Source organism: Suncus etruscus, chromosome 10, assembly GCF_024139225.1.
Source record: "Suncus etruscus isolate mSunEtr1 chromosome 10, mSunEtr1.pri.cur, whole genome shotgun sequence".
Classification (NCBI taxonomy): Eukaryota; Metazoa; Chordata; class Mammalia; order Eulipotyphla; family Soricidae; genus Suncus; species Suncus etruscus.
Genome location: NC_064857.1, coordinates 83,506,872 through 83,533,262, shown reverse-complemented (window position 1 = coordinate 83,533,262; position 26,391 = coordinate 83,506,872). Strand labels below are relative to the sequence as shown.

At 39.9% G+C, this 26,391-nt stretch overlaps 2 protein-coding genes across 4 annotated transcripts in view; both read right to left on the bottom strand.

The window, feature by feature from the left end:
* Nucleotides 1-1,575, bottom strand: part of VPS39 (VPS39 subunit of HOPS complex) — a 90,148-nt gene extending 88,573 nt beyond the window's left edge. For both annotated transcript variants that reach the window (XM_049781510.1, XM_049781509.1), the window contains exon 1: nucleotides 1,349-1,575. In XM_049781510.1, coding sequence (XP_049637467.1) covers nucleotides 1,349-1,421 — 73 coding nt within the window. In that variant the 5' untranslated portion in view covers nucleotides 1,422-1,575. The remainder of the gene's footprint in view (nucleotides 1-1,348) is intronic.
* Nucleotides 1,576-4,924: 3,349 nt separating this feature from the next.
* Nucleotides 4,925-26,391, bottom strand: part of TMEM87A (transmembrane protein 87A) — a 44,326-nt gene continuing 22,859 nt past the window's right edge. Inside the window, exons 11-20 of one of the 2 annotated variants that reach the window (XM_049781550.1) lie at nucleotides 22,565-22,658; nucleotides 20,653-20,721; nucleotides 17,879-17,987; nucleotides 16,146-16,204; nucleotides 15,171-15,274; nucleotides 13,119-13,192; nucleotides 12,233-12,294; nucleotides 11,372-11,424; nucleotides 8,721-8,751; nucleotides 4,925-5,633 (exon numbers count right to left, since the gene is read on the bottom strand). In XM_049781550.1, the coding sequence (XP_049637507.1) occupies nucleotides 5,592-5,633; nucleotides 8,721-8,751; nucleotides 11,372-11,424; nucleotides 12,233-12,294; nucleotides 13,119-13,192; nucleotides 15,171-15,274; nucleotides 16,146-16,204; nucleotides 17,879-17,987; nucleotides 20,653-20,721; nucleotides 22,565-22,658 (697 nt within the window). In that variant the 3' untranslated portion in view covers nucleotides 4,925-5,591. Of the gene's footprint in view, nucleotides 5,634-8,720; nucleotides 8,752-11,371; nucleotides 11,425-12,232; nucleotides 12,295-13,118; nucleotides 13,193-15,170; nucleotides 15,275-16,145; nucleotides 16,205-17,878; nucleotides 17,990-20,652; nucleotides 20,722-22,564; nucleotides 22,659-26,391 lie in introns of those variants that run through there. The other variant, XR_007499582.1, reaches the window with a different exon arrangement.

The following is a 26,391-nucleotide window of genomic DNA, read 5'->3' as shown; positions in this document are numbered from 1 at the left end:
TACCCAGAGTTCCCAAACGCAAACTTTATATTCCAGCTCTCTGCTCCCTAGCCTCCAAATAATGCAGATATTCTCCTCATAGCTGGTGAAAGCAGGACTCTCTCTGTCCCCTCCCTCTCTCCCCCCTCTCTCCCCCTTCGTTTCCTTTCCTCCTTACCCTCCCTGCCTCCCTCCAATTTCTGGAGGACCTGGAGGTTAACAGGAAAGACTTAAATCATCATCATCATCATCATCATCATCATCATCATCATCTTGTTTTTTGGGTCACACCCGGCAGCGCTCAGGGGTTACTCCTGGCAGGCTCGGAGGACCATATAAGATGCCAGATTCAAACCACCATCCTTCTGCATGCAAGACAAACGCCCTACCTCCATGCTATCTCTCCAGCCCCAAATCATTTTTGATTAGTCTTGTAAATAAGAGCATAACATTGCTAACCCCTGGAATTATTAATTCCAGAGCACCCGAGAGACATGTGCCCTTGCTTTTAGCAGGAAACAATCTAAGGAAGAATATGCTGGGGTGGAGCAGTAGTGCAAAAAGTAAGGTGTTTTTGCCTTGCATACAGCCTACCGGGGTTCTTTCTATACTTGGCATTTCATTTGGTCCCCGGAGTACTGCCAGGTGTAAATTCTGAGTGCAGAGCCAGGAGTAACCCCTGAACATCATTCGGTGTGGCCCCAGAAAGAAAATAAACAGACAGTCCTAATACCGTTTTTATGTCCTATTTAGGACATTTTTATGTCCTAGGAATAAATGCTCTTCCGGCTGGCAATGGAAGTAAGTGATTACTCAGTGAGCCTAGCGTTAGACTTTAGAGTAACAACAATGAGTTGTTCCCTTGTCATAGCTAGGGATGACAAGTAAATAAAGAATGAGGAAAACCCTGAGGTTAAAGTAATAAAGGGGTGGAGAGGAGATGCTGTCAGCTGGCTCAATGCTTCTCTGGGGGACTTTTCTGTCTCTCAACTACAAGACAGCACAAACCCATCATCTGGACAAGTTAGGGGCCTGTGGGGCTGTGAACTTCACCTTGAACTATTGGCACCAAAAAAGGGAGGGCCTCTAAACAGCCCCAGCAGAGCACCATGAACCCTGAGGGGGGAGAGAGAGGAGAGAAAAGAGACAGAGAGGAGTGAGAGAGGGAGAGAGAGAGAGAAGTGGCAAATACATTGGCTTGATCACTGATCAGCAATAATCAATACCCTTGATCATTGCAGGAGAGAGAGAAAGAGAGAGAGACAGAGAGACAGAGACAGAGAGAAGACAGAGAGACAGAGAGACAGAGAGAGTGAGAGACAGTGACAGTGACAGAGACAGAGAGAGACCGCCCTGGCCCTCGGCTCACCCCAGGCGGCCAGACAGTCGATCTGCAGGGGCAGCTTCTCTAGGATCGGGACAGGCTCGAAGGCGTCGTGCATGGCGGCAGGCGGAGAGCCGCGGCCGTCGTCTAGTCCCCCGGAGAGTGCCGACGGGTCCTGGCGCCAGAACCGGCCGAAGGGAAGAAGGGGAAGGCTCACCCGGTTACACGACCCGCGGCGAGGCGGCCATCTTCAGCACCGGACTTCCGGTTTGGTCCGGACCGCCCCTTCCGGCGCAAAGACCCGCCCCTTCCGGCCAGACTTCAACGGGGTCCTCCAGGAAAGTCAACACAAGACCTGCTTGGCTTCCTAGGACTTCCTGTGGTCGGGTCATCTCAGGTTTCACGATGTTAGAGAAGGATCTTAATTTGAGGAATGCATAGCATGATGGCGAATGGGGTAAACATGTGCCACTTACTGCATCCCTACTCCAAGCATGTTTGTGATCATGATGCTTAACGTTTAGTTAAAAACAAAGATGTCGTTTAGTAAATTTAGAAGTTTTCTCTTTGCAAGTCTTGGTTTCTTTTTTTCTGCAAAGTGGCAGTGTTCCATGCATACCTAGCTTTGTGAGTGCTGCATAATGCTTGACAGTCAAGAAACGAGTGAACTAGTTCAGGGACCTCCTCAAGTATTCATCGATGTTGAGCCTACATGGCTTCACTCAGGGCCTCTCCCTACAAGCTCTGTGCTCAGGGATCATTGCTGGCAGGACTTGGGGGGAGCACATAGGATGCTGGAGATCAAACCCAGATCAGCTGCAGGCACAGGAAGCGTCCTACCTGTTGTAGATAAGAGTCTCCAGACTCTTATATTCTATTTTATTTATTTTGGTTTGGGGGCCATACCTGGCAATGCTCAGGAGTTACTCCTGGTGATGCTTGGAGACCATGCTGGGAATTGAACCTTGGTCAGCCACATGCAAGGAAAATGCCCTATGTCCTATACTATCGCATCAGCTCCCTGTACTTAAATTTTAAAGGTTGTTTGAGGTTAGTGGCTTTAGATCAACATCAAGATCACTGAAAAACTTATTTTTTGGTATGTATGGGCACACCCAGTTATATTTGTGGTTCTCTTCTGGTTCTGTGCTCAGGGCTCACTCTAGGAGTGTTTGGGGACCCGGATATGATGACACTGAGAATCAAACCCAGGAAGGCCAATGCAACGTAAGCACTTTACCTGCTGTACTATCTCTCCAGTTCTGAGGAAGTTACATAGTCTCAAGAATTCCAGAGATAATGCAGATTAAAAAAAAACTTGTCTTGCAAGTTCTCCAGCATCACTAGAAGTTATTAGAGTTCTGCCAATATACAAAACTATTAAAGAACATATAGACTCAGAGTCCAGGGAGACAGCTCAGAGGTAGGCTCTATACATGAGCATCTTAGAGTTTTGAATCCAGGATTGCTGGGAGTGGCTACAGCACACAGGGGGAGGGCACCCTCTAAATTAAATGGTCTTGATCCTTACAGAAACCCAATGAACCACCAATGCCACTAGCATGTGTGGGTGGGTGGGTGAGAGGGTGTCCAACAATTTTGGTCCCCAAGGACTACATACTTTAAACGTAGGAGCCCTGCAAAAATTATATATATATTATATAATACATGTAAGTATATTTATATTCTCCCTGCTCCATGAAACAGAGGTATGGCACTTAAATGCATTTTGTCTCAAAATTAAAAAAGGAATAAAGCTATGATCAGTGAAACAGGAATTTTGCCCCATCTTTACTAAATATCTAGCTTTGATTTTGTGGTTTTTGATGCTAGGAATTGGTGAAATGAACAAATGCATTGCCATCCCTCGTCCTAAATACTCTTTGATCATCTAACAAGTTTTTTATTTTCAAATATTAAAAACAGATAAATTTGATAAATAAATTTTGTGCTCTGGCTAATTTTCATTATAGAAGCTGAACACCTTAAAATTTTAGAATCACCAGTTGCTGTGCTTGAGGGCCATTTAATTCTAGGCAGATCAAGAACAAAATAAACAATGTTAATTCTAAAGAAAAAATGGGCAATATACTATTTCTCTGAACCTGTTCTAAGATTACATAACAAATCACTGTAAGAAATCATAAGAAAAAAATTATCTTGGTTACAAAATTTTTACCCTACATTCTTTAAAACAATAATTTTCCTAGTAAACCTTTATATATCTGGCTAATATCCTAAAGCAAACTATTGTCACTTGCTAAGTTTTCATGAAAGGACACAAAGGACAGTGAAATCAGTTATTTGCTAATGGATTAACCTTAGATTATAACTAGTTTGTCAAATATTCTTTGGAAATATTATTGCCTGGGTGACTTTTTTGTTTTGTTTTGTTTTGTTTTGGGGGGGGCGCATCCAGGGGAGTTTACATGTGACTACTCCTGGCTCTAAACTGAGATCATTCCAGGGGTTGATCCCTGGTTTGGCAGTGTGCAAGGCATACGCCCTACTTACTGTGCTATTGCTCTGGCCCAATAGTGAAATATTACATAAATATTACCACTTGCCCTGCAAGTAAGAGTAGGGAAGATTGGTGATCATGTAGTCTTTGGTTTTAACAGAAAATAAGGTGATAAATAAAACCTATGGAAGAAATATTCCTATAAGGGTTTGACGGAACAAATTTTAGAGAAAGTCTTTAAAAAATTATAATGTAACAGCTTTGTGATGTGGTCCAGTGGTTGAATGAGAAGCTCTGTTCAATCTCCAGAATGGCCCCATCTCACATGAAAGTGATCCTGATGGCACTGCCACTAACCATGTATGATCCCTGGTCAACACTGCAATCAAATATGAGAACACTATAACCAAGTGTTAGATGCCCAGACAGCACAGCAACAACAAAAGGGAGGGGAAGGGGGGGGGGGGAATGAGAAACAAATGAGAGGAATATAAGTTTGTTAAAATTTTTTAATATTAAAAAGTGGCATGAACTTTCTATTCTATGTAGAACAAAAATCTCGGAAAGGCAAAAAATAATGTTTCACATGAATCCCATGACCTTGTGATCTCTCTCATTAAGTTTTTTTTTGTCTTGTTTTTGGGTCACACCTGGTGGTACTCAGGGTTACTCCTGGCAGGCTCATGGGGATCATATGGGATACCCAGGGTTGAAGCAGGGTTGGGAGCATGCAAGACAAATGTCCTACCTGCTGTGTTACTGTTCTGGTTCTCATTAACAGTTTCTAAACCAGTACCAGATACAAGGTCAATCCTAAAAGATGAGCAGCAATCCAGGGTCTCCATACCACTTCCATGCCGGAAAAATTGTTTAAATTAAGCCAGAAGGACCCGTTTCCTTTATATTAGCTCCTGCTTCTGAAGCTTCGTAGTCCCTTACACAGGGTGCTCATTCACAAGCACTTCAAATATAAAGTGCTTCTCAGCATCAGTAACACCTGGTGAAAGGCAGGAAGGTAAACAAAGCATTACCTACAGGAGCACTCCAAAACATTGCCCCTGGAGGCTTACAAAACAGTGGTTAAAAGTTCTGGAGTATGCACCGCATTGCCAGCAATGGGATATGTCACAGTAACAGATGTCAAAAGAGTTAAACTAATATTTCTCTCTAAAGTACATCTGATATAGAAAAATCTTTAATATACACCATTTGTAAACAAAATTGCACTTGATTTTACTTTTTTTAAAAATGATTTGAATCATTCTGTAACAGTTTTTTTTTTTTCCTTTTTTAATCATCAATAGAACCATGGCTCCTTAATGCAGGACTCTCCTCCCCACACCTCTCCTTAAAGGTACCTTTGCAAAATGTAATCTTAGTTACCCAGGAAATGGAAAGATAATTAACAATTTGCCCCATCATGTATGTAACTCCCTAAATAAATAAAATTTACAGGCAGTTGCCTGGGAATTACATATTATGGTTTTGATGTCGTAGTTCTTTAAAAGATGTTAAACTTTTTAGTTTGTCAGATTAAACAACTGAAACATTATAGAAAGTTCAGGAACAACACACAATAAGTTGAATAAACATCCATGTCAGGGTGTGGGAGAAATTTGGGCATCAAACTGTAAATAAGAAACTTGCAGATTTTCCTCATCCGATGGACTTGTTTCTGTTTTTATCTCCTTTTTCTTACACCTTTCACTAGCTTCAATCCCAAACATGAGGTGTCATTGCCTCCTTTAATCCCACAGAGTATAGACAACTGACACAGAAACTGATGTCTTCCTAGATACAGCCATCTTCCTCCTCAACTCTTTCTCTTTACTCCATTTTGGATCTTTCAAAATGTGTGATCATTCGTTCCTAGAAGGGGAAAAAAGATTTATTTGAAGTATATTCACTTTTTTTTTTTTTTTTTTTGGTTTTTGGGCCACACCCAGTGATGCTCAGGGGTTACTCCTGGCTACGCGCTCAGAAGTTGCTCCTGGCTTGGGGGACCATATGGGACACCGGGGAATCGAACCGCGGTCCGTCCAAGGCTAGCGCAGGCAAGGCAAGGCACCTTACCTCTAGCGCCACCGCCCGGCCCCAGTATATTTATTTTTAATGGTTGATACCTGAATAGCTTCTACATAAGTAATGAACACAGATTTTCCACAGATATTTAGTTAGCACAAGAGTTTCTTATTTTTTTTTTTGTTTTTGTTTGGGACCAGGCTTATCAATGCTCAGGGTTGAATCCTGGCTCTGTGCTCAGGAACTACTCCTGACCATGTTCAGGGGACTGTATAGGATGCTAGGGATAGTTCCCATGTCAGCTGGGTAGACAGCCTTACCCTCTGTACTATCTCTCCAGCGTCATAAGCTTTCTTTTCTTTCCTTCCTCCCTCCCTTACTCTCTCTCTTTCTTTTTTTCTTTCTTTCGTTTTATGGGCCACCCCAGACAGCACTCAGGAGTTACTCCTGGCTCTCTCTGTGCTCAGAAATCGCTTGTGGCAGGCTTGGGGGACCATATGGGATGCTGAGAATTGAACCCAGGTCTTTCCTAGGTTGGCTGTGTACAAGGCAAACGCCTACTATTGTGTTATCTTTCCAGCCCCTGCACAAGAGCTTCTAACCACCCACAAAGAAACACACAATTATTTACAATTAACTGAATCAAATCTCTACACTTCTGGACATCAAAAGGAACTGAATATTTTAGAATAAGTTAATATGATTACATAAATATCTGCTTAGATCAATCCTTACCAAAATTGTACATCGCCTGACTCAGGAATACATTTTATTATCTTTCTTGGGGGAAGGGGCTTTCCCAACAATACTCAGGGACTCCCCCCAACAATACTCAAACCAACAATACTCAGGAATCACTCTAGTGACTGTGCTCCGGGGACCACATGCATTGCTGGAAGTTGAAGCAGGGTTGAATTCAAGGCAACCTTAACCTGTACTTGAACTACTTGTACAGTGCCGATTCAGAAATTTAACAAGATCTAGTCAAAAAATTAGTCACAAGCATTTTTACTGCAACATTGAGATTATAAGAAAATATCAGATAAATTATCTTGTATATAAAAAAAAAAATCCGTGGCCGGCGAGGTGGCGCTAGAGGTAAGGTGTCTGCCTTGCAAGTGCTAGCCAAGGAAGGACTGCGGCGATTCCCAGGCGTCCCATATGGTCCCCCCAAGCCAGGGGCAATTTCTGAACACTTAGCCAGGAGTCACCCCTGAGCATCAAAGGGGTGTGGCCCAAAAAAACAAACAAACAAAAAAATCCTGATACATCATAATGAATATGTAACTCAATAAAATTTGACAGGGTCAAGGAAAGGGCTCAAAGGCTTTTGCTTTGCATACAGGAAGCCCACTTGAATCCCTGCCAGTGTATGGTCCTCCAAACACTGTTAAGAATGGTGTCTTCAAATAAATAATTTAATTAAATTACATTTGATCAAATAGTTCTAGAGATTAATGCTTTGCATGAAAAGCCTGGGCTCATCCCTGAGATCACACGTTACCCTCATACTGTCAGGGGTAGCCCCAAGTATCACTGGATATAATTTCAATCAAAAACAAACAAACAAACAAAGCAAACTTAAAAAGAACCCTTTAAGACCAGGCGGTTAACTCAAAGGTTGGTTGCTGAGTACTATAGAGTAGCCCTTAAGAGTCGAGGAGATAGCATGGAGATAAGGCATTTGCCTTGCATGCAGAAGGACGGTGGTTTTTAATCTCGGCTTCCCATTTGGTCTCCCGAGACTGCCAGGACCGATTTCTGAGCATAGAGTCAGGAGTAACCCCTGAGCACTGCCAGGTGTGACCCAAAAACCAAAAAGAGAGAGAGAGAGAGAGAGAGAGAGAGAGAGAGAGAGAGAGAGAGAGGAGAGAGAGAGAGAGAGAGAGAGAGAGAGAGAGAGAGAGGAGAGAGAGAGAGAGAGAGAGAGAGAGAGAGAGAGAAGAGTAGCCCGTGAATTCCCAAGCAATCCTATGTATAAAACAAGAATATTGAATTCTCAGTAAAATAAAATTAGAAAGAAAATAATAACTTACATCCTTTGTATGATATTAGGAAAGTAAGAAAAGATGTTCTTCATGAAATGAGGAAAAAAAAAAAAAAAGAGAAAGTCTGAAATCCAGGAAATAAAAAATCCAACAAAGAGAGGCAGGAATAAATTTGCAGGATAATCATATAAGGCCTTCTGGTCCCTAGTGTTGTGTATGTAAACATTTTTATGGGATTATTATGTTACTGACCCTACCCTGATCGGTGATTGTGCCCTACCCTAGGGTGTGACCTGGCATTCTGCTCCCACCCTAGGGTGGTACCTGATTCTGCTCCCACCATTGGGTGGTATTTGATCCCACCAGTGGGTGGTACCTGATTCTGGGGCATAAAAGCAAGGGTATGTGGAAGGTGAGGGGCTTTTTTTCCTAGGGCCTATTCTTAGGCCTTTTGGCTTCGGCCTCTTTATGGAATAAAGAGCTGTTTTCTTCGGAAGCCTGACTGCCTGTTGGCTTTCTTCCCGCTGCATTCACCTCAGAATGGCCGGCTAGACAGGGTAACAGACGTGTGGTCCGAGCTGGAGGAGAAAGGCCTCATCCTCCATCCCTCCATCAATCAACCTCATCAGGGGCTGATTTGCAACATCTAGCATCAATAGGTTCAAGCAGTTTAGATCTCCAAGTATTGTTAAGAGTAGCTCCTATAGACTGTCCGAACACTGCTTCAAAGTACCCTCCCTACCACAAAAAATAATGACATATACAGATAAGAAGTTCCTTCAACCTTTCAGTCCTCATATCAGTTATTTCTAGTCTCATACATCTTTAGCTAAAACAGCTTCCTGTGATCACTACTGAATCAAATAAAATCTCCCAGAATATGTAACTAATGATCCCTGATAAAGTCATCAGAACCACATTATATGTACATGATTTATTTACTAACCTCATCTGAATCCAGAAGAGCTGGAAGAGCTCTGCAGAGAGATAAACATCAAATTGAACAATGTAAGATAAACTCATAAGCAGCTCAAATGATTGAATGCAATTTAAAGTTTTTAATAGTTAAGATTTGACTCTCATTAAGTGCTATGAGAGCCAAAGAGAGCATAAATATAAAACATAAAATAAAATAAAATAAAATAAAATAAAAAACAAGCAGCAGTAACTGGGGGTTGTACAGACAAAATATGTCCTGCATTATATAGATTCAAAGTTAAATCTAATCCCCAGCCCCACCCCACACTCCCAGTGGCAAGGATTGTCTCCAAGGTCTTATACATGCTAGACTAATTTGTTTGAGTTATGTGCTATTTATTCCATACTTCTATTTATCTTTGGTTTGGGGACCACACCTAATAGTGTTCAGTGTTTACTCCTGACTCTGCACTTAAGAATCACCATAAGGGCCAGAGCAATAACACAGTGGGGTAGGGCAATTGACTTGCATGTGGCCAATCCCGAACAGGCCTTCTGAGCACAGAGTCAGGATTAACCCGAGTGTCACCAGGTGTGACCCAAAAACCAAAACCAAACCAAAACAAAACAAAACAAAATTTCACTCATAAGAGGCTCAGGGGACCAAATGAAATGCTGGGGATTGAATTGGGTTGGCTGCGTGCAAGGTAAATGTCTTATTCTGCTATATTAGCTCTCTAGCCTCTATTCCAAACAATTCATAAAAAATAAAAATATGGGGCCGGAGAGATAGCATGGAGGTAAGGCATTTGCCTTTCGTGCAGAAGGTCATCAGTTTGAATCCCGGCATCCCATATGGTTCCCCCAGCCTGCCAGGAGCGATTTCTGAGCTTGTGAAGCCAGGAGTAGTCCCTGAGCCCTGCCGGGTGTGACCCAAAAACCAAAAATAAATAAATAAATAAAAATAAAAATATACCCATTTGGGGATATTTGGCTCAATGACAGAAATGTCTTAAATGTGTGAGGTTCTAGAGTCAATGCATTCTCTCTCTCTCTTAATGGAGGAAAATGGAATCTCAGAATATGTATATTTTGGAATTGGACCTACAATTCAAGGATACCGACCCCAAATCCTATGCTTTCAACCATTAACATAAGATTACTTATCTTCCTCAAACAAACCATCTTTCAAAACCCTAGGTTCACAAAACAAAATCTCCTGATCAGCCAGCTGTTTATTTGTAAATTTCTAATTTATAAAGATGTGCAACTTTACTAATTCAACTGAACGATCTAATAAAAATGGCTGAAGGAGACTGGAAGTATTAGTTATACTGCTAATTAGTACATAAGAAAAAACATTGCTTACAGAAAGAATAAGTTGTTTTTTTTTTTTTGGGGGGGGTGCCCACACCCAGCGGTGCTCAGAGGTTACTCCTGGCTATCTGCTCAGAAATAGCTCCTGGCAGGCACAGGGGACCATATGGGACGCCAGGATTCGAACCAACCACCTTGGGTCCTGGATTGGCTGTTTGCAAGGCAAACACCGCAGTGCTATCTCTCCGGCCCCACGAATAAGTTTTTTGATTAGTAATGTCATCTGGACAAATAATAATTTGTTTTGTTTGTACACAATTTTTTTTTGTGTGTGTGGTTTTTGGGTCACACCCGGCAGTGCTCAGGGGTTATTCCTGGCTTCACGCTCAGAAATTGCTCCTGGTAGGCACGGGGGACCATATGGGACGCCGGGATTCGAACTGATGACCTCCTGCATGAAAGGCAAACACCTTACCTCCATGCTATCTCTCCGGCTCCATTTTGTACACAATTTTTAATCTTTTGTTTTTTTTTTCTTTTGGGGCCACATCTGGTGGTGCTCAGGGGTTACTCCTGGCTCTGCACTCTGAAATCGCTCCTGGCAGGCTCGAGGGATCATTGAGAAGCCAGGGATCGAACCTGGGTCCATACTGGGTAGGCCTCATGCAAGGCAAACTCCCTACCACTGTGATATTGCTCTGACCCTCTAATCTTTATTTTTATCGCTTTTAAATGTAATAGTCTAATTTAATCTAAGTTTTTATTGTTTTGTTTTTGGGCCACAGCTGGCAGTGCTCAGGGGTTACTCCTGGCAGGCTCAGGGGACTATATGGGATGCTGGGGATTGAATCTGGTCCATCCCAGGTTGACAGCATACAAGGCAAATACCCTATTGCTGTGCTATCACTCCAGCCCCTGTTGCTTTTCTTTTGTGGGGGAGGGGTCATATATCTGGCTATACATCAAGGATCACTCACTCTAAGTTGGGCTCAGGGGACATGTAGGGATCAAACCCGTGTTCAGTGTATATGGATCAAGTGCCTTACCCACTGTACTACCTCTTTGGTCCTAAAATTTGTTTTGGAGACATACCTGGCTGTGTTCAGGGCTTACTTCTGACTCTATGCTCAGGGATCATTCCTAACTAGGTCGGGACCATATGGGATGCCAGGGATTAAAACTGTGTCAGTCGTGCGCAAGGCAAACACCATATCCATTGTACTATTGCTCTGGCCCTTGCCCTGGCCCTAATACTTTAATTCTAAAGTTAACTATGAACATTCTCATTAGTATGGTCTCCAACAAATTCAGTAAGAGATACATTTGAAATTAGATTCTTGTGATGATGATTGAAAAACTTACACATCTGTCACAGAAGAAGGCACATTCTCTTCTACCCATTTCAAATCATCTTCCTGTTGAGAACATACAAATAATAGTCATTACTAAATTGTACAAATAACACATCTCATGAGGGCATCTAAGGAAGTCTCAAAATCTTGCATTTTAACATTTTGTCACCCTTTTAAGAAGTATTCACATGATAAAAAAATAGAAAATTAATGTATATATTAAAATATGAAATATTTTCTAATAGAAAACATTATATATAATTATATATAATATATAGCAATGTATAATATAAATATAAAAATTATACAAACAGAAAAATAGAAAATTAATAGAAAAATTAAAAGAATTTCATTTTAAAAACTATACCCAAAATGTATGCCCTTAAAATACTTTTTTCTCAATGGTTTTTACATAGTTTGTGTCATGTAAACTTTGCTCCAAGTTTAATTACTAAAACAGATAAATTCTAAAATCCTTACAGTGGAAAGAAACTTTGATCTTTACTCCTTGACCACTATTAGGGGTGTGATTTCATTATGAAAACTATTTAAAAGAACCTAAGACTGATTTGGTACTTTGTTCAGGGCATAGAAGCAAACCATCCAGTTCAAGATAACTAGATCCTAAGCAGAATAACCTGCTATTTTTAAAAATATAAAGGTTAGATGTGGCCAATGGCTTATTATATTTGAGTTCCTGCAAAGGGCCTACCACAGCCAGGTCTAGCTTTGATATACTGCCTGATATGGCACCCCAATAAAAAGGGCAAATGCAATATATATTAAAAGATTCATACAGCAAACCTAAATACCACAAAGGAAATAATCATTAAGGATAGATAGAAAAGCAAAGGAAAGAACTCCTACTTACTACTTTGTTTACTTTACTGTTTCCATTTGGTTCTTGTTTGGTACTTCTTATTTTCATTCCTTCTGTAGGAGAAAAATAAGTGAATCAGTTAAATATTTCAATATAGAACTGGTTTCATAAAACTATGGGGCCAGTGAGGTGGCGCTAGAGGTAAGGTATCTGCCTTGCAAGTGCTAGCCAAGGAAGGACCGCGGTTTGATCCCCCGGCATCCCATATGGTCCCCCAAGCCAGGGCAATTTCTGAGTGCTTAGCCAGGAGTAAGCCCTGAGCATCAAACAAGTGTGACCCCCAAAAAAACTAAAACCAAAAACCAAAAGAAAACAAAAAACAAACAAACAAAAAAACCTATTTCAAAGCAACATATATTTCTCCATCATTACATTTATGTCAAGAAGTTCAAAATCAAATTCATAGCTCATTTCTAGCGAGTAAACTGCATATTTAGTGTATAAATATTTACAGAATTTATCATGGTTTCATTTTAAAATCCAAATCCTTAACAAAGTTGCTTCCCCCTAACTTTACCACATACAAAATTAAGGTATAACATAGCTCAAACTATAAACTATGTAACTACTCAAAGCAAACTACTTTGATTTTGATACTCCCAGATGTTATACTATAACTAAAGCACTATAACCTTATAAAATTATAAAAATAAGAAAGGCTGGTTCTAGAGCACTGTGGGTAGGGCATTTGCCTTGCATGTGGCAAGCCTGGGTTCGATCCCTGGTATCCCATACGGTCTCACAAGCACTGCCAGAAATGACCCCTCAGCTTGGAGCCAGGGGGACCCGGAGCACTGCTGGGTGTGGTCCAAAAACCAAAGAATAAAATAAGAGAGGCTTATTTAAAGCATAAACAGATGGTGAATTTTATCATTACCAAAGCTTTCTTTCAGCATAGGTTCCTTTTGTTCATCCTCTTCATCTTCCTCAGACAATGGTGAAAAGGCAAACCTGACCAAACAAAGATACGTAGAAGGAATAAGATTAGAAAAAAAATAAAAATTGCCCCACTGTTGAATGCTTGAATTTTATGAGGTTAATTATTATTATACTTTTTAAAAATTATTATAATATACAAGATGGATTTTTGTTATTTCCCCCTTCACTGCTGTTGCAATAACTGGATGTTGCATATTTCAGGTGCTTGGCTCACACACACACTTGTTCTGGTATACCTGAGATTACACAATTTAGTTGTAACATACTTGGCATATGGGTCAGTCTAAGGATCAAAGTTTCTTATTCTAGAAAATTTCAGAATAAGATAATGTGGGAGGATTAGTAATATGAGAAGCAGACAAAAGTGAATAACATTCCTATATATTTGGAAAACAATTAACGATTACCTATTTATTTTTTGTTTTGGGGCCACACCACACAGGTGCTCAGAAGAAATAGCTAGCATAATGCTGAGGACCCTGAGGTTAGGGATCCAACCAGAGGCTCCCACATATAAGATGTATATGCCTGCCCTTTTTCATCTCTGTGGCACATGAATTATTTGGAAAGTATGTATACATCAGTCAAACTTTCTAATGAATTTCAGATAAAAGTTATCAAATCTGGGCCCGGAGAGATAGCACAGCGGCGTTCGCCTTGCAAGCAGCTGATCCAGGACCAAAGGTGGTTGGTTCAAATCGCGGTGTCCCATATGGTCTCCCGTGCCTGCCAGGAGCTATTTCTGAGCAGACAGCCAGGAGTAACCCCTGAGCACCGCCGGGTGTGGCCCAAAAACCAAAAAAAAAAAAAAAAAAAAAAGTTATCAAATCTAACCAAAGCACCAAATAAAGATACAGTATATCAAAAAATGATATATTAACTGTCTTAATCAATGAACTCAAATTGTAATAAAAATCTTGGGCCTGGAGAGATAGCACAGCGGCGTTTGCCTTGCAAGCAGCCTATCCATGACTTAAGGTGGTTGATTCAAATCCCGGTGTTCCATATGGTCCCCCGTGCCTGCCAGGAGCTATTTCTGAGCAGACAGCCAAGGGTAACCCCTGAGCACCACCGGGTGTGGCCCAAAAACAAAAAACCAAAAAAAAAAAAAAAAAAAAAAAGAATATACCATGAGGTGCTAGGCACTGAAGCATGTCTTCCACCATTTCAAATTATCTTTCCAGACCCTAGAAAGATTGTTTCTCAGGCCATGCACAGAGGTGCTCAGGGCTTACTCATAGCTTAATAAGGGATCACTCCTGAGTTCTCAGGAGACCTAGAAAGTACTTTTTTTTTTTTTTTTTTTTTTTGGTTTTTGGGCCACACCCTGTGACACTCAGGGGTTACTCCTGGCTATGCGCTCAGAAGTTGTTCCTGGCTTCTTGGGGGACCATATGGGACGCCGGGGGATCGAACCGTGGTCCATCCTAGGCTAGCACAGGCAAGGCAGGCACCTTACCTCCAGCGCCACCGCCCAGCCCCTAGAAAGTACTTCTTAAGAAGAATACAAAATGGCTAGAGAGATAGTACAGTTTAAGACACTTGCCTTGAAAGTATGATGTGCCTAGTTGGATAAAGCAAATTCATATGAACTTTTAATTGTAAAGTCATTTACATTAGTTTTCTACTATCCACAGAAATTGTTCTGGTCTTGTAAGACAGTACAAGGTGGGTTAAGGCACCTGCCTTACATGCTATTCTCCCCTAACACAACTTTGGTCCCCTGAGCACCTCTAAGGGTGAATCCTGAGCACAAAGCCAGAAGTAAGCCCTGAACACTATGGCTTATGGCCCAAACAACCCCAGCCCCAGTCCCTCACACCCAATCAAATATATAGAAGAACTAAGTGAGACAGGAATCCAATTATCCTGATTCTACACATAATGAAGTCTCCTCTACTTTATGACATGACCCTTACAATCACCCTTTGAACTACCCTAAATATGATCATTCAAGGTCAGGAGAATTGGAATAGGAACAAGTGTTTACCTCTGATTGTTTGCAGATGGTCGCCAGAGAACCATGATGACAAAGAGGATCATGGAGAATAGCAACCTCCAGATGGCATCATCTACCCACAGCTCCCTCCAATCCTACCAAAAGGGGAAAGTACAAATCACTTATTATGCATTCAAGTTATATTCACAGCAAGCCTGTTATGTGGGATGCACTATACTAAGCACTGGTCTATAAAACGAGAGTTTCTTCCCTTGTAGTGTCTACTGTTATTAAAGAAAAGGCAACAACTGAAGAAAATACATTTCAGTATTTCATTATAGCTCTGAAAATCTTTTGAGAAGAATTTTTATACAGGGTAAGAATAAGTAACATTAGGTTGCTTTTTAAATATTTTTTATTTAAATGTTTAAATATTATGAATTCATGTAATAAAATCGTTATTACTCCAAAGAAAGACTACTTGTGAAATTTTACCCACAGCTCTTAAGATCAAAGCTTCTATTTCGATTAGCATTTTTTTGTTGTTGTTGTTGTTTTGGGCCACACCCGTTTGATGCTCAGGGGTTACTCCTGGCTATGCGCTCAGAAATTGCCCCTGGCTTGGGGGGATTATATGGGACGCCGGGGGATTGCACTGCGGGGGATCGAAATGCAGTCCGTTCCTTGGCTAGCGCTTGCAAGGCAGACACCTTACCTCTAGCGCCACCTCACCGGCCCTCGATTAGCATTTTTATGCTAATATTTAATAATTAAGGCTTAGAACTCTAGATTTCTTATTTAAGAACTTTTAGCTTAGGTAAAATTGGGTGATGACAGACTATGGGCTATAAAATCATACAGCAAAGCAACTATATTATTTGGAATACTTAGGATGAGGGAAGCAGTCTAATTTTCAGAGTGTAAACCTAGATCTACTCTTTTATTGTTGTCAAATCTTAAAATTGTCATCAATATAGCTCATGCACAATACAACACATTTTGTAAATGCAAAGGATTATGACTCACCGACTGACAATTTACTATCCGGAACTTCATAGTTGTCCACATGATAAACACAATAGATGCTAGGAGAAAGTGGAAAACCTGATCAGAACATAATACTGTTTATAAGCTACATTTTCTGATTCTGTCTAAATAGTGTCCTCTATATTTGTATCCCTTGATCTAACACAATCATCTAAAGAGATTTGTTTATTTAATATGAATTTATAGTATACAAATTTACTTAACACAATTCATATTTACCACTTCCCTTCTCTGAAAGAATTGTTGAATACTATATGCTACTTCAGCAACCCTAAGAATTGGAAAATAAAAATACTGTAAATATGGCTTTCTCCAGCATTATTGATATAATTTCTTCTTTTATTATTATATCTTTAATGTTATGATATATTATATTTCTAATATAGCCTTCATATTCACAGCATTGCTTGTTTTTCTTTAGTAGGTCAGATGACTAAAACACCAAACGGAAAAGTTGGTTCCAACTATATACCAAATCTGTTATAATGGGGCAAAGAAATAGTACAGTAGGTAGGGCATTCGCCTTGCACATGGAAGACCTAGGTTTGATCCCTGGCAACCCATATGTCCCTCCAAGTCCCACCAGGTGTGATCCAAGTGCAGAGTCAAGAGTAAGCCCTTAGTACTATTAAGTGGGTGTGGTCCCAAAACAAACAAAAAGGTCTGGTACCAGAACCAAAAAAGCAGGCAAACCAGTCTAGTTTGGCTATGATCTAAGTAATCTATTATTATGTAATATAACTAGTGTATTGTTATTTTATGTGTACTTAGTGATACGGAAATGTAATATAACAGCAAGGTAACCTGATCTAAAAGTTTTAGAACTAAAACTAAAGTCTTCTAAAAGAAAACTAAATGTAATATGGCATTCAAGTAAATCTACCTCTAGAATAATACAGGGGTTGAGCTGAGTTGAGAGCTCAGTGGGCTGATTACATGCTTTGCATGTGAGAGGCCCAGGTTCAATCCCAGCACTACACAGTCCTCAGAGGAGCAACCCCCAAGCATAGAGTCAGGAATGTTCCATTGACACACCACTAGATGTGACCTTAAGAATAATAAACAAGGGCCCGGAGAGATAGCACAGCGGCGTTTGCCTTGCAAGCAGCCGATCTAGGACCAAAGGTGGTTGGTTCGAATCCCGGTGTCCCATATGGTCTCCCGTGCCTGCCAGGAGCTATTTCTGAGCAGACAGCCAGGAGTGACCCCTGAGCACCGCCAGGTGTGACCCAAAAAAACAAAAAAAAAAAGAGGGGCCGGGCGGTGGCACTAGAGGTAAGGTGCCTGCCTTGCCTGCGCTAGCCTAGGACGGACCGCGGTTCGATCCCCCAGCGTCCCATATGGTCCCCTAAGCCAGGAGCGACTTCTGAGCCCATAGCCAGGAGTAATCCCTGAGCATCACCGGGTGTGGCCCAAAAACCAAAAAAAAAAAAAAAAAAAAAAAAGAATAATAAATACACACAAAAAAAAGAATGGAGAGAAGAGATATACTGAGTTAAAATTACATATAGTTGATTTCTAGCTAGGATATTTGAAATAAGCAGCCCTCAATATTTTTTGAAGACCCTTTGATATGACAAAAACTAAAATCCTTTTCTCCCATATAAAATACAAAATTTTCCATGTAATTATAAAGAGCTGAACCAAGCCTCTTAAGTTAAGAATCCGTTTTTAAAGAACTATTTTTAAACAAGAGAAAGTCCCCAACATACCTGCCACTGCCATAATAAGTGTGTTGGTAAAATGTCGGTACAAGGAGAGTTTTACAATGTTCCTCCGAAGTTTTAACAGCTTCATTGTTTGAGTCAAGCTAATAAATATGTGTTTGCAAGTCAAGGAAATTAACATTCAGAAAAACACAATAAGCAAGTAAATTAATATTCAAGTTTGAGAATCTGGGGTCATACTGCTATAGCTAAAAATCCAGAGGCCTTTACAGCTTTCTTATTCTCAGTCTCACAAACCTCAAGTGTCACTATGATTAAGGAAGTCTTTTTCATTGAGACACTGAAGAGATGATAGAACCAGAATATAATAAAGATGCAAAAGGTAAGAGGAAAAACAGAAATGAAAAAGGAAAGGTACTACAGAGACAAAAAAAATTGTGTAAGAAGACAAAAGAGGGGCCGGAGAGATAGCACAGTGGTAGGGCATTTGCTTTGCATGCAGCCAATTGAGAATGGATGGGAGTTCAAATCCCGTCCCATATGGTCCCCTGTGCCTGCCAGGAGTGATTTCTGAATGCAGAGCCAAGAATAACCCCTGAGCACTGCCGGGTGTGACTCAAAAACAAAACAAAATAAAACAAAAAAGAAGACAAAAGAAAGAAAATAAAAATGAGTAAAAGGCAAAGAAATAGGAATTAGCATCATCTTGTCTCTTTCTTTGAGGACAAGTATTTCTATTCAGACTTCATGTGAAGTCTTTCTAGGGTCATAACTAAGTATGAACTTAGTTATGCTATGCTAGAGAATTTGCCTAACAGTTTGCATAAGTTAACCTGAACTGAAAGGACAATACAATTACAACTAGCTGACATGAACTAAAAAAATGACTTTATTTTCAGAACATTATTCCCAAATAAAAGCTGCCACAGAAAGCATCTTTCTACTAAAGATGGTATCTACTGTCATATTCAGTTTTCAAAATGACCACATATACAAATGAGTTGGAATCCAGGCTGCCTTTTGATAGGGACTTTACTGCCTGCTCACAGGTTATATCTTCTTGTCTGATGTTCCAGTCTCATTTTTTTCTTTCCACTCTTCCCAGTACTTGGAGAGGTTCACAAAGCACACTTGACAGAAATGCTTTGGTCATATAAATTTAAAAACATTTCAATTTCAAATATTTTTGATATGACAATTCACTCAAATCCATAAAATCATAATCTTGTTTATATTCTGTCAGACAATAATTTTGCATAATTGCATAAAGGACTGAATACACAAAAATAAAAATAAATTCAAAACAATTCCCAAAACATAAATTCAGAAGATTAGATCCTTCATTTAATAGGCTAAATTCCTAATAAAGGTTGAACTTTACAGGAAAAAATTACTGAAATAAAAATTTTTATCTACCTGTAAACAAACTGATATTTATTTCAAAATAAAGAAGTCTTTATACAGGGGCCGGAGCGGTGGCACAAATGGTAAGGTAATAGGTAATAGTGCCTTGCCCACACTAGCCTAGGACGAACCATGGTTCGATCCCCTGGTGTCCCATATGGTCCCCCAAGCCAGGAGCGATTTCTCAGCGCATAGCCAGGAGTAACCCCTGAGCGTCACTGGGTGTGGCCCAAAAATAAAAAAAAAAAAAAGAAATCTTTATACAATCCCAAGTCACCTTTTGAATGAGAGCACAAAACAACATAAAGGGTTAAAAATCTGCCAAACTTGGGGCCGGAGAGATAGCATGGAGGTAGGGCGTTTGCCTTTCATGCAGGAGGTCATCGGTTCGAGTCCCCGGCGCCCCATATGGTCCCCCGTGCCTGCCAGGAGCAATTTCTGAGCCTGGAGCCAGGAGTAACCCCTGAGCACCGCCGGGTGTGACCCAAAAACCACAAAAAAAAAAAAAAAAAAAAATCTGCCAAACTTAAATAGTGAACAACCTTGTAATTATGTAGTATGAATGCCCACATTTTAAGTATCAAAATATGTTCATAATTTTCAATGCCTTTATAATTGCTAGAGAAAAGAAAAGTAGAATCAGAACATCCAATGATCCTAACACTAGTAGGGCACACAAGTTTAAAAGAGAAAAAGGGGGGCCGGGCGGTGGCGCTGGAGGTAAGGTGCCTGAGGACGGACCTCGGTTCGATCCCCCGGCATCCCATATGGTCCCCCCAAGAAGCCAAGAGCAACTTCTGAGCGCATAGCCAGGAGTAACCCCTGAGTGTCACAGGGTGTGGCCCAAAAACCAAAAAAAATAAATAAATAAAAGAGAAAAAGGTGGGCCCGAAGAGATAGCACAGCGGCGTTTGCCTTGCAAGCAGCCGATCCAGGACCAAAGGTGGTTGGTTCAAATCCCGGTGTCCCATATGGTCCCCCGTGCCTGCCAGGAGCTATTTCTGAGCAGACAGCCAGGAGTAACCCCTGAGCAATGCCGAGTATGGCCCAAAAACAACAACAACAACAACAAAAAAAAAAAAAAAAAGAAAAGAAAAGAAAAGAAAAAGGTAGAATAACCCCATTAAAAAAAAAAACACAGACACAAAATAATACCAAAAAATTTTCTTTCGTGCTTAGTCTACAATTACCAACTTTTGGTATAAGTCCAAAAACTAAAAAGAAACCAAAAACTGCTTACCTGTGCCCTCAGGTTATTAAAACTCAAACTATCCTATGTGCCAGGCAAAGATAAAAATCAACAAAATTAAAACAAACAAAAGCAACAACCAAAATACACCTTTGCAGAAAGATCAATGGAACCCATCTCCAAGAAAAAAATAAAGCACCATCAAACAAGCCAATGAAAAGGATATCCACCAGCACAGGGCAGTGTCTAGGAAAGCCAAGGGTATAAAGGCCAAGGAAGCAAGATCAGTCTGGGCCTGCAGACAAAGAAAAAGAAGTCGTGAAAAAAAAGATGTCTAGACAGACACAAAGAAGAAACTACCACATGATTCTGGCATATTTTATAATCATCTGGAATGAATTTATACTCAAAATGAAAGAAAATAAAAGATACTTAACACCTACTTTATTTTTCCCTCTGACAAACCATCAACAACTTTGGACATCAACAAATTTGTACAGACTGAATTATAATCTCAACACAATGAACCATGCTACTAGCGATAAAGAGACAACCACCACTAGAGTTCCTAGCAAACTAAGATCCATGTTGAGAAGTGATATAACTAAACAAACCCCAAAGCTCATATAGGAAGTTCTATCCTTTCCTATCATTTTTATTTCATTTAGAGTAAGTAAAACCATCTCAAATTTTAAATTAATGCATCTTTAACATCGTAAGAATGAATTCCATAATAATACAGTTATACAATCATAACCTCACCTCAAAATAAAATGTAAGGCAAGTATTTGTCCTCAAAGTTTTGTTTTTACCAGTATATATATGTGTGTGTATGTGTGTGTGTGTGTATGCATCTCCATAGACATAAGTACAAATAATTTTTATATTTTATATATGTATATATAAGTTCCCCAATTATTTAGGGTAATATGCAAAGGATATCCATAAAATGATACAGGCATCAATTGATGAGAGGGCCAGGTTTATTATCAGAGTCAAGGAATAAGAAAAAAACTATAGAAGAAAGAAAATGCATTTGACAGGATTAAAGTTGCTAAAAGTCTAAGAAAATCCTATTCAGAATAGTATGATTTGTATCAATAAAATATTTTATTTAGGGGTCAATTTATTTGAACCCAGTATTATTGAGGACAAAGTCAGATTTATAGCATTTACCATCACTGTTACAGTTAACAGAGTAATGATCTTTTAAAAATTATTAGAATGATCTAGTGGGGCCCACTTTTTCACATTAATCTAGCTATAACATAAATGTTGTACTTTGTCTTCCTTCCCTTGCAAAAATTACTTATGTGCTCCACAAAAAAAAGGTGAACTTAATGTAGTTAAATTTAAGAACATTTTTGAAATTAAAGTTCAAGTTAAGCTAAAAAACACCATCACTCTAAAATAAAAATAAGATTAGCAGTAAGTACATGATTGCAATGTTTGCCACTTTCACAACGAGAGGCATGAAAAGAGGAGCAAATGATTAATTTGGGAAAGTGTTCATTTCCAGTTATCCATTAGATTTATAAAGATCTGAAAGATTAAAAAGAAAAATGAATTATGTATCATTCTGAAAATCAGAATTCAAAGGTGACCTAAAAAAAAAAAAACAGCAAAAAAGCCCATCAGCGGGGCCGGGAAGGTGGCGCTAGAGATAAGGTGTCTGCCTTGTAAGCGCTAGCCAAGGAACGGACCGCGGTTCGATCCCCCGGCGTCCCATATGGTCCCCCCAAGCCAGGGGCAATTTCTGAGCACTTAGCCAGGAGTAACCCCTGAGCATCAAACGGGTGTGGCCCAAAAACCAAAAAAAAAAAAAAAAAAAAAAGCCCATCAGCGGGCCCGGAGAGATAGCACAGCGGTGTTTGCCTTGCACGCAGCCAATCCAGGACCAAAGGTAGTTGGTTCGAATCCCGGTGTCCCAAATGGTCCCCCGTGCCTGCCAGGAGCTATTTCTGAGCAAATAGCCGGGAGTAGCCCCTGAGCACTGCCAGGTGTGACCCAAAAACCAAAAAAAAAAAAAAAAAAAAAAAAGCCCATCGGCATTTCTAATCCACCTTCTCAAATCCTTAAATCTAAATTGATGCTCTTGTATTGACCACAAAAATTCGGACTAAGTTGTACTCACTCACCCCAGTAACTCTGAGGACTCCTTCCATGCCAGAGAACAAAAGATAGAGAGCACCAGCCACCACAACCTTGTGAAGTGTGACTCCAAGGCGAGGTCTAGCGAGGAAACAAAGATGGTTGAGTAAAAAAGCTCTAAGACAAAAAACGGAAAAACAGAATTACGAAGGCTAAAACATATTAGTTGATAAAGACACTATTCTTTATCTCTAACTAAGAGGGAAAATTCTCAAAAGGATGTAAGTCTTAAAACAAAATAGGGAGGGCTATGAGATCTTATAGGGGCACATGCACTCAACCTGGGTTTGCTGGATCCAAATATAGTCTTATATCTGACTAGAATTGCTAAGGTGGCCGAGGTATCCCCAACACAGCAGGACCTGACCAGCAATGCATCCACAGGCCAGGGCTCTGGATCTTAGCTTGGTTGGCCAAGAATCACCTGTGTAAGGATGTTCAAACCTACAGGGCACTACTTGGGAGCCACCCTTTACTTCCCATCAAAAAGAAAACAAGACAGTGAATACATAATAGTGTAAGTCCCTCTTACTGCATTAAAAGACAAACAAAACAACTTTTTATTATAGAGACTTCTGTAACATATTCAAGAGTATAAAAATTCCTGCATATCTATCAACAAGCAGTAGGTCGTTTGCCTTGCATGCTGACCCTGAACAAACCCAAAACAAATCCCTGGCATCCCTTATGGTTCCCAGAGCCTGCAAGGAGTGATTTCTGAGTGCAAAGCCAAGAGTAACTCCTGAGCGCCATTGAGTGTGACCCAAAAACCAAATAAATAAAAAGAAAGGTCAAGTCATACATACCTAAGAGACTCACCTAGGTATTGAAACATTAGAATCAGGCCATATTTCCACATGTGTACATAATATCTAAACGTACACATTAAAAGTTATTTGTATCCCTGAGATATGGCAATGAGAAGGTATGGAGCCAGTGTTGTTCCCATGACAATATGCTTCAAGAGTGGAGAAACCCTGAATCTCTTAGGCTACAGGAATTTCCTTCCTTCCCCAATACTTACTGTGCCTATACAAAAAAAAAAAAAAAATAAATGGTGGGGTAACACCAAGCCCTGGCACTACACCACTTTTTCTGGTTTTGTTTTGCTTTATTTTTTGTTTGTTTGTTGATACTGTCTCACTTCTCTTTTTTCTTCCACTTTTTTCTTTCTTTTTCACTTTTGTGGATATTATTTGGTGATTTTTTTTTCCTTTCTATTTTAGTAGTTGATACCAAGTTTTTTCTTCTCTTTTCCTTAACCTTTTTATCTCCAACAGAATAGCATAACTTGAATCATTCAGCCTCATAAATTGAGGAGGGAAAAGGATGATACAAGGACCAGTCATATGAACACGTAGTGTAAATAAAAAATGACCAAGCTGGAACACCAAACAGAATAGATACCCAACCTATAACAAGCTGTAAGGTGGAGACCAGTTACACTAGGATTCTGGGGGGTAAAGGAGGGATATGTGGGAGACAAGCTGGGAACAGGAGTGGAGGGAGGACAACATTGGTGGTGGGAAAGCCCTTCATTCATTGTCACTATGTACTGTAAATAATTCTGTGTAATGAACTTCAGTCACAATAAAAAAAAAATGTTGGGGCCGGGAAGGTGGCGCTAGAGGCAAGCGCTAGCGTCCCATATGGTCCCCCCAAGCCAGAGGTGATTTCTGAGTGCATAGCCAGGAGTAACCTCTGAGGTTCAAACGGGTGTGGCCCAAAAACTAAAAAAAAAAAAAAAAAAAAAAAAAAAAAAAAGTTATTTGTAGCAAGGGGCCGGCGCAGTGGCGCTAGAGATAAGGTGTCTGCCTTGCCAGCGCTAGCCTAGGACGGACCGAGGTTTGATCCCCTGGCGTACCATATGGTCCCCAAGCAAGGAGCGACTTCTGAGCACATAGCCAGGAGTAACCCCTGAGAGTCACCAGGTGTGGCCCAAAAACCAAAAAAAAAAGTTATTTGTAGCAAGAATTACTATCAAACGCCATTCACTGGACCAAAGACCCCTGTGGTGTTGGAAAAATCTTGGCCCTCATGTAGCATACTTCCTACACTTGTTTTATCAGCCAGCCAATGTTCAGACTTTCTTTTTATTTTGGTTTTTGGGTCACACCTGGCAGCGCTCAGGGGTTACTCCTGGCTCTGTGCTCAGAAATCGCTCCTGGCAGGCTCAGGAGACTGTATGGAATGCCGGGATTCGAACCCCTGTCCTTCTGCATGAAAGGCAAATGCCCTACCTCCATGCTATCTCTCCGGCCCCAGACTTTTTTTTTTTTAAAGTAAAGCCAGAAAAATCTAAATTAAACACCATAAATCTTTTTTTTTTTTTCCATATCTCCCTCCTTTACCCCCCCAGAATACTAGTGTAACTGGTCTCCACTTTACAGCTTGTTGTAGATTGGGTATCTATTCTGTTGTCATTGACTTTGGGTTTGGTGTTCAAGTCTGATCATTTTTTATTTTCACTACATGTTTATAGGACTCTTCCTGGTATCATCATTTTCTCCCCTCAATTTATGAGGCTGAATGATTCAAGTTATGTGATTCTGTTGGAGATAAAAAGGATAAGGAAAAGAGAAGAAAAAAATACCAAAAAAAGAATAAAAAGAGAGAGAAAGAAAAAATGCACCCAGTAAAAAAAAAAATCACCAAATAATATTCACACGAGTGAAAAAGAAAGAAAAATGTGGAAGAAAAAAAGAGAAGGAAAATAATATTAAAAACAGACAAAACAAAACAAGAAAAAGGAGTGCTGGAGTGGCAGGGTTTGGTGTTACCCTCACTTTTTTTTTTTTTTTTTTTTTGCATAGGTCCAGTAAGTATTGGGGAATAAAGGGAATTCCCATGGCCTGAGAGATTCAAAACACCATAAATCTTTATCATATAATCAGATGTCCCATTGCAACGAGTTGGATTTTGTCTATTTCCGAGCTCAAAATCCAATAAGCTTGTAGTTTTTGAGCGATTTCTTTTTAAGAAAATTTTAGATTCCTGATCTTCAAATTCAACTGAATTAAGAACTAAAATTTAACAAAATACTCAGGTTGCTCATTAGTCATTATTATTTGAAATGGACTGCCTCAAATCATGACTTAGCAACATTTATTCTAGTAGGTCTGGTTACACATCAGAAATGTACAATATAGACAGGGATTTTTCTTACCACTTGATATGTCTTAGGAAACAACAGTACTTAGTTAGAAAACTAGTCTTTAAAAACTACAATAGCATAAAGGAGATATTCATATATTTTTGTTTGTTTTTGGTTTGGGGCCACATCCAGCAGCTGTCAGGAATTAGAAATTAGTAATTAGAAATTACTACTGGCAGGCTTGGAGAACCATTTGGGATGCTGGGGATCAAATCAGGCTGACCACTTACAAGGTATAAGGCCACATTTACAAGGTTAACATCGACTGTGCTATTGCTCTAGCCCCATTACTCATATATTTTAAAATAAATAACTAAAATTAATTAAAGCCTCCCATTCCTTAAGTCCAATTTAAATAAAACTTTAATTTTGGGAATTTAAAGCTCCCATGTCTTTAATTCCCACTCAATGCAAAACTCCTTGAAATAATTTCTCTATTTGGCTAGTTCCAATTATACTTCCTATTCTTTCCTAAACTCACTCCAATTGGCTTTAGTTCTACCACTTCACCAATACTATTCTTGTAATAGTAACTAATATTCCCCATGTGATTAAAAGTCCAATGATGAGGACTGGAGAGATAATACTGGAGAGAGAGGAGCTTGCCTTGCACAGGGCTGACACTCATTCAGTCCTTGGCACTACAAGTGGTTCTGAGCA